Below are 8486 nucleotides of genomic sequence, written 5' to 3' on the forward strand. Positions count from 1 at the left end.
ACCCTCCCGGGCCCCCGGAGTCCAGTTACTCCCAGTCGGTAAAGCAAGGAGTGCCCTCACCTGGCACCTTCTCAGGTTGCCCAGCGGGTGAGCCTTCTGAAGCCCCAAGCGCTGTGCCACCCAGGGAAAGCTCAGCGCCGCTGTGCCACCCAGGGAAAGCTCAGCGCCGTGAGCTTGGAGAAACCCAGGTCGGCAAGTTGGCCCATCATGAACCACCCGCCCGGAGAGGAACAGGAGCTCATGGCTTCCAAACCGGGATGGTTGGAAATATGAGCAGCTTTTGCCTTGAGCAACCCCCAGGCCTCCTCAGGCAAGGAGCTTAAATCTCAGACAGCCTCCCATGAGGCCATGGCCCAAGATAGGGGCAAGAAGTCCCCGCTCCTCTCAGCTGGCTCCGGGCAGCTGGCGGTTCTTCGGGGAGGACCTCCCTGGGCCTGTCCCTGAGCTGGGAGCCTCATCGGTTAGATCTCATGGCATCTTTCTGAGCCTGGCAGAGACAAACCCATTTTACAACTGTAAGTGTTGAGGATCAAAGTTTCCTCTGAGTTCAAGGTTCAGACATGGAGCGTAATCAATGGGTGGAGAGGCGTTTGGGGACAGTCCAGGAAGTGGTTAATGCCAAGTCCTTGGCTACGAAGCCTCAGGAGAGGGCAGCGGAGAAAGAGAACCTCTTGGAATGGGAGAGACTTTCAAGGAAACTGAAGGTTTTGGAATTTTGCCATTGAGAGAAATTTCCTTCAAGTCTGTGAGCCTCAGTTTCCCACCTGGCAAGAGGGATCCTGTGGGTTTAGTGACGTGATCACCACAGCTTGCCAGCCCCGGACACAGCAGGGGGCTCCAGCGAGGGTGGCGTCCTGTCCCTCCAGGCCAGGAATCCCCAGGGAAGGAACCTGGCCTGGCCCCTCCGGCCAGCCCTGGCTTCACCTGGGCCTTTCCGGGGCCAGCTGTCCTCTAGCCAGAGAGGGGTCCAGCCCAGCCACAGGCAAATGCCACGGCTGCTGTGTTGCCACGGCTCTGCTCTTTCCGACAGGACCTCGACTGGGCTTTTCTTGTAAATATTGATGGAGACCCGGACAGGAAGGAGGAAACAAAGGACGTTTTATTTATGATAGAAAAAAAAAAAAAAAAAACCAAAAAAAAACAGGAGAAAAACCCACAGGCCCAACGGGAGGGGGGATGTTTAAATAAGCAGCGATGCATTCACTGAGTGCAATACGGTGCAACTATTGAAATGATGTTGACTGAGGGTTTGTAATAACACGGGGAAGCACTCGCTCTAAAATGCTGCGTGGGGAAGGAAGCCTCGGGATTGTGCACTCAGCACAATCGCTCCCTGCAAAGCCCAAGCCAAACAAAACCACACGCAGGAGAAGAGGACCTGAGGGACCCTCGCCACAGTAGGGGACGCTTCGCCTGGCGAAATTAGGGAGGTGTTTTTGTATTCACTTTCCTCTATTTTCCTTTTTTTTTTTTTTTATCCTCTAATGAGTATGACTGACTTAAAGTGGAAGGCAACCCAAATTTAATTATTTTTTTTTTCCTCAAAAAATAAAAAGCTGTCATTGGACAAGCAATAGATGAGCCGTGGAGAGCCAGGTGACACAGAGGCCACCCCCAGGCTACCAGCAGGAGGTCAACAGGCCCTGGATATTAAGCCAGGTCAGGTAAAAATCCCAGAGTCTGGTCCCAAGGACAGACCTCAGCAGGCTGGGACCTGATTCGTGGGTGTGACGTCGGGGACAGTCCTGCTGGCTCTCACCCCTGGATGTGCCCGGAGTTTGCTTTGTGAACGTTGGTGTAATGGAATTCTTCCCCTTCCACCAACAGCTAAACCGGAACAGCTGGGTCCTGTTCCTCTGCACCAAGGTGACACTCCTCCAAAGCAGCCCTTCCTCCCCAGCTGGCGGGGCAAATCCCTGCCCGTGGCAAAGCCCTGCTAGTGGCAAAGCCGGATTTCCCATTCCTGGTCCCAACGTCTCCCAGATTTACCCAGCTCTGATGTCACCCCCAAAGGCACCTGATCACCCTGTTTGAAAGAGTAGCCCCGTCCCCCACACCTGGCCCGCTGCGCCCCTGCCCGCCTCTCCCTCAGCACCTACGAGCCCGGCTCCTCTTGGCCTGTTTCTTTGCTTTCTTTGTCCAGTTGCCGGCTTTTCTCCACCACGGCGTGAGCTCCACCAGGGCCGGAACCAGTCCCGCGGTGCACCCGGCCCCAGGCGACCCTGTGTTCCACCAGCCAACCGAGTCCTGACCGCCACGGCCCCAGGTCGCCTTCCAGGTCGCCTGAGCTTCCTTGCTCCCCGTGACCCCCTGACCTCTTCTGTCCCTAAACCCAGCTCCAGACCAGCACGCCAGCTCCGGTCGGCTGGTCCCTCTGCTGCGACACTAGGTTGAAACAGCTCTGGGGCCGTGATAAGGACTTGTCGGGAAAAGACGCCGGGAGTGATGAGTGCGGTCAGCGTGGGACCACGGTGGAGTTGCGGTCCGTGTCCAGTGTGGGTCTCACCTCTGCCCGGCCCAACCTCAGCTCTCCCGGCTCCGGCCGTGACCGTGAGCATCACTGCTCCCTGGGCGTGCCCGTGCTGCCCTCGGGGACGGAATGAGGGCTGTGGTGGCACCTTCCGGGCTCTGGGGCCGCTCCACTTCAGAACCCACAGAAGTCGATACAGAGGACACCCCGTCTCTGGAGGCTCCACCAGAATCCTGTGTGCCTCTGCCTCCTACCGTCCCCTCCCATCTGTTGAGGCCAAGCAGGTGACCACAAGGCGCAGGGCGAGCCAATTCTCTTGTCACCGCTCACATCCCTGAGGTATGGACTACCCAGCTTCCAGACAGGCGGACGGACCCTGGGCAGGACCTGGAGACCTGGGCAGCCAGCACTGTGGACAAGGGGCTTGGGCCTGAGGAGGCCCCGGAGGGAGGCGGCCCGACCCGATCACCTCTGTTCCTCCCTCCCCCGAGACCTCGTCTGAACCCCACGGTGCTCCTGGCAGGCCTCTGTAGGAAGGTGTCGTCAAAGTGGACGGTCCTCTTCCTTCTGATTCATAGATTTCCAGGCAACAAGAAAAAGTAAAGTGGACTTTGGGACGTTTACTCTGCAAACCCGAGTCCTCAAGTCCTCCTTCGGCTGTTCTACTGACCGGCGTCTCTCCCGGCTGGACCCGGGGCCCCTGGGTTTCTTTCTGGTTCTGCCTGAACCAGCTCCCTCCCTTCTTGCCACCCATGGCCTGGGTGCTTCTGGGAACGTGGAGGCGGAGCCCAGCGACCCACATTTAGGGAGGGGAACTGCTGGAGCCTCAGAGCCAGCCTGTCCCAGAGGGACAGCTTGAGAGGCCCCTGGGTCACCGGGCTTCTGGAACTGTGGTTGGGATAAGGTTGTGCCCTGAGCTTTGGCGGGGTCCTGGCACAGGCCCCGGGGATCTGGATTCCAAGCACAGTGCAGGCCATCCAGACGAACCTGGCGTCTGGCCTCAGAACAGGAAGCCCCATGCCAGCGCAGGACGCAGGACTGATATGTCCCTTTCCGTGGTCAAATTCCTGGGTCCCCAGAAATGGCCCCAGAGCCAGGGCAGGGGTGGGGCTTCACGGGCGGGGGCTGCTAGACCCTAGTCTGAGGCGTACCCGGGGCAGGCAGGGTCAGGACGGTGGGCAGGAGGGTGCCCCTCGGGGACGGGAAGCCCCGCGGCTCCTTGGGCGAGAACCTGGGCGAGAGGTGGTCGGCCAGGAAGCAGAGCGTGCGCCCGCGCCCCACGCAGTAGACGCGGCTGTCCACCACGGCGCACTGGAAGGCCTCCGGGTGGGGTGTGCGGTGGGAGGCGACCTCGTACCAGAGCCGGGTGCTGGCGCTGCAGCGGTACACGCTGATGCCCAGGCTGCGGTGCAGGTCGAAGCGGTACAGAAAGCCATCGACCGCCACCATCTCGGCCGTGCGGTCCTTGCTGCCCCCCGTGGGGCCGGACCGCCAGCGCTGCTCCCGGGCAGAGAAGCGGAGCAGCTGGTAGCGCAGGGTGCCGCCGGTGACGAAGATCTCACCCGCACACGCGGTGGCCGTGTGCGCCAGGGCGAACGTGTCACCAGGCAGCGGGGGCGCGAAGGCCCAGCGGTCCTGGCGAGGGTCGTAACGCTCCACGGTGTTCAGACACTCGCCTCCGATGGCGTAGAGGTGCCCGTCCAGGGCCACCAGCTGGCAGTGCGGCCGGGCCTGGCTCAGCGGGCACACCTCGCTCCAGATCCCCGTCAGTGGGTTGTAGCAGAAGACGCGACTGGAGGGCTGGTGCCCCTGGCAGCCCGCCACCACGAAGAGGTAATTGAAGAGCGTGCAGGCGGCGCACCCCCAGGACACAGCCTCGGGGGGCAGCTGGGCCAGGGGGCGCCAGGTGTCTTGGGCATCGTCATAGCAACAGAGGCGACCCCCGCCCTCCTGCGGGCACACGTCAGCCACCACCAGGCACCTGTGGCCCTGGAGCCGCCGCTGGAGGATCAGCTCCCGCTCGGCACCGCTCAGGCGCCCGTAGATGTGGGGGCTGCGCAGCACCTGGAGGTAGTTGTCGCTCATCGCCCTGTAGGCCGCCTCCTGCAGGCCCTCCAGGCCCCGCCGCTTGGCCAGGGTCAGCACCTCGTAGCAGTTGCCCAGATCCAGGTGGATGTCCGGGGCCGCGGCGGGGCCCCGTGGGATGCGGACGACACGGGTCCCGGCCACGCGTTCCCCTCGGCCCCCGGGGGAGGGGGGCAGGGACCCCTGGTCCAGGGGGTCGGGAGTGGGGGCCCCAAAGCCCTCGAGCTGCAGCTGGAGCGCCGGGTTCTCCGCGATCTGCGAGAGGCTCTCCTTCCTGCGGGAGCCGTGGTCAGACGGGGGCGGCGCTGGCCCAGGAGGGGCTGCCGTCTCCGCGCCGCCCTCTGGGTGGCCAGCCTGGCCTCCAGACGCTGTTCCTGTCCCCAGGGGCCCTGGCACCGGCTCGGGGGACGCAGCCTCAGCCAGAGCCGCGGTCCGGGGGGCCGGCCGGGAGACGGCCCGGGAGGCGGCCTCTACGTAGTAGTCGTAGACCCTGCCCTTCAGCCGGGGCCCGGGCCCCTCCGCGCCGCCCACGAAGCTCTCCTGCACGCGGACCCGGGCGCGGGACGAGAAGGTGTAGGAGGCGTCCGCCGCCCCCTGCTGCTGGAGCACGGCCAGGCCCAGGTCGGAGGCTGCCTGGAGGGCCCCAGCCTCTTCCCCGCTGACCCCCGTCCCGCAGGCCAAGGCCCAGCTCATGTCACTGCTGCCCTTGCCGGGCGGGCCTTCCAGCTGCCCTGACGCTGGGTGCACAGGGGTCCCACCATCCGGCCACAGAGCTGGCTCACCACCCACACAGTCACCGTCCACTGCCACAGCAGGTCCAGTGACAGAGCAGCCTAGCCAGGAGCGGAGGGGAGGACCGGGCTTACCGCCAATGGCCGTTCCGGCTTCCTGGCCGCAGCAGGCAGGAGGCACCAGCTCTGGGTCCCCGTGCTGCCCGCCCCGCTGCTCACCAGAGCCTTTTCTGGGGGCCTGCTCGTCTCTGGAAGTGGCTCTGGTGGCCAGGACACAGGGGCCTTCTGGGTCCTCCCAGCCACAGCTGTGTGGGGTGCCAGCCCCCCTGCTGGCCCTCCGGCGTTTCAGCTGCTTCTGCCGCGCCGCTGGAGAAGTCCCCGTAACAGCAGGCTGCCCAGAGCCCTCTGCTTCCTCCTGGGCTTCGGTCCTGGCCCCCCGACCCCCCTGCGGGGCTGGGGCAGGTCTCGACCTGTACAGCCTGTAGGCCGCGGTCACCAGGAGCAGCGTGGCAGCAGACAGCACCAGCTTGCCGGCCAGCTGCATGTCCAGATGCCAGTCCCCGGCCTCGGCTCCTCTGGGGAGCATGCTTCTCAGGCTGACCTGAGGCGCAGGAATGTCAAGAATCCAATTAACGATTGCCCAATAGGGACGGGTTCCTGGGTCCTGCTGAGCGCAGTGGGAGGGAACCCTGGGCTGACTCCGGCTGGCCAGCTGAGGAGCTGGAGCAAAGGTGACTTTGGGCTGGCAGAGTGGCCATTGGGGCCAGGGATGGCTGGTCTCAGCGACTGGCCTCCTTAGATCCTTCCTGGGGGTGGTGTGGAGGCGGTGGTCTGCCTGCGGCTGGGCCTGAGGTCAGCCACCTGAGGCAGCTCTGCAGCCAGCGCTGGGGGGTGTGAGCAGTGCCCAGTGGGCACACGAACAGGGAGGAAGCTCTTAACCAGTATGTCACCCGATGCCAGGAAAGCCGTGGTGGGCTGTCCTGTGCGTGTGTGTGTGCGTGTGTGAGCGTGTGTGTGTGCGCGTGCATGCGCTTTGTTTTCTCTGTTGCAAATCCTCAGCACAGGGAAGTTGGGCGAGGTGAGTCAGGTGCAGCCCCAGCAGGCCAGGACTGGGTGGCTCCTATTCCCAGGGACGGGTCAGCACTCAGCAAGTCAAGCGGGGGACGCGGTGGGGGAGTCTGGACCCAGGGCCTGCGGCCAAGCCACCTGACCAGCTCTTGGACGCCTCTGCCTGACCCGTTTCAGAGGAACCAGCCTTGCTGAGAAGTAGCCGAGAGGGAGTTCGATGGGGGCCACACCCTCCCCTTAACTTCCGAGGAGAGGGGCTGAGGAAGACTGGCACCCAACCCCCACCAGCCCCCACATCACTAATGCTGTGGATCCTGGATCCACACTGCCCGGCTTTGCCACTCACCAGCTGTGTGACCATAAACAAATGACTTTGCCTCTCTGTGCCTCCATTTGCCTATCTGAAAAATGGTGGTGGTGGAGGGGGATGATAATCCTGTGAAAGCCTGGTCAGTATATCTGCTCAGGTCTCCCTCCTCTTCCTCCTTGTCCTGCATCACCAGCGCTATGTTAATGGCCTCCGCTGGCCACCCCCAAGCACGGACCTCGCTCTGCTCTTCCCCTGACCAAGGTCCTCGAAGGGTCTCCAAACCCCAGTGCAGGGGTCTCCAGGGCTCTGTGCACAGAACCTGGGCAGGTAGCATCATCGGGTGAGGACCCCCAGCGGCGGGTGTGGGGGAGCAGCCGAGGGCCGGGGGATGGGCTCGCTCTTCTTTGAATGTTTTCATCTGACTGAGAAGCGAGGAGAAGCCCCTCTTGGGCAGCGGACACGCACTCGGGGGGAGCTTGGCTCTGCAGGCCCTGGCCCTGGGGGAACCTGATTCCCTTTGCTGATGTTCATGACCCCGGGGCACGAGCCTCGGGTGGCCCTTCTGAATCTACCTCCTGAGCGCTACCAGCAGGCCTGGCATTGACCTCTGGACGGGGCAGGGCTGACCGGCAGGCCAGGCCTCCTGTCTTTGCTGGCGGACAGACTCCACCCTCCGGAGTCAGGCCAAAGGCTGCGTCTCCTGGGGCTCCTTCCTGGTCAGTCCTTCCTCCGCGGAGTCTGTTTCCAGCTCCTCTTTTGACCTTGACCACACCTGCCGTCACCAAGCCCTCTGTGTGCAGCGTCTGTCCTGGTGGATCCTGCGTCCCCGAGGACAGAGACGGACGGAGCCTGGCTCGACTTTGAACCCAAGGCCTCCACAGGCCCCGCATCACTGGAACCGCGGTGCGCGTGGGCTGTGCACGCTCGCTCCGGGGAGCCGGGTGGGCATCTGGACGTGCCGCTTCTCGCACTCACGACCCCTTTGGGGAGAGACTGCTGTCCTCGTTTGACGGCAGCAGTTAGTGGATCTCTGGTGTCATGTCGATTTGCTTGTAAGGAGGGACCTCAATCCCCGTTTGCACATTCCAGAGTTTTACAGACCTGAATTCATCTGACAGGTGCCACTTCTCCCAAAGCCCCTTGGTGGCGGACAAGAGGAGACTCCCGGGATCCCTTTCTTTCCATCACGAGTGACAGAACTGTAATCGTCACTTGAATGGGCACAAGTATCCCGGAGAAAGCTACTTAGAAATGCAGATTTCCAACTTGCCCACAAGATGTTCTGATTCAGTAGCTTCGGGGTGGGTCCCGGGGAAACCTCCGTGGATTTCTTCGCTGAGAGCTGCTCTGGGCCGGGGTGGGCCGTCTCCGCACCCCACAGGGTGGAGGTGAACGGGAGTGAGGTCCCAGGGCTCCGCGGACAGTAGGTCATCTCATCCTCCGGCACCTGGAGAGCTTGGTGTCTTCCCTGCCCTTATCTTCCAGCCGGGGGTGCCGGGACCCAGGGGGACTCTGAGCCGATCACGCGGGTAGAGCGGTAGGGCAGCTTCAGGCTCCCGTACCCTCGGGAGACATGCAGAGTGGACTCCTGCTCACTCCTTGTCCTCCCAGATGCCACCACGGGAACTCTGTCTCAGCCCCTTTGAAAGCTGCTTATCACCGCAGAAAGGCTTGGTGTGCCCAGAGTGCTGTCCCTGTGCCTCCAGCAACGTCCCCCAGGCCACTCAGGGTGCCACTGGGAAGCTGGGCACTGGGTGTTCCCAGCCCAGCTCCAGGGAACGTCCTCCCCAGCCCAGAAGACGGTGTCCGCAGGAGAGGTGAC

At 63.0% G+C, this 8486-nt stretch overlaps 1 protein-coding gene across 1 annotated transcript; it reads right to left on the bottom strand.

The window, feature by feature from the left end:
• Positions 1-1431: 1431 nt before the first annotated feature.
• Klhdc7a (kelch domain containing 7A) lies at positions 1432-5889 on the bottom strand. The gene has a single exon (XM_047539719.1). The coding sequence runs from the start codon at positions 5870-5872 to the stop codon at positions 3599-3601; it is 2274 nt and encodes a 757-aa protein (XP_047395675.1). The 5' UTR covers positions 5873-5889; the 3' UTR covers positions 1432-3598.
• Positions 5890-8486: the final 2597 nt, after the last annotated feature.

This window comes from Sciurus carolinensis, chromosome 1 (assembly GCF_902686445.1).
Source record: "Sciurus carolinensis chromosome 1, mSciCar1.2, whole genome shotgun sequence".
Lineage (NCBI taxonomy): Eukaryota > Metazoa > Chordata > Mammalia > Rodentia > Sciuridae > Sciurus > Sciurus carolinensis.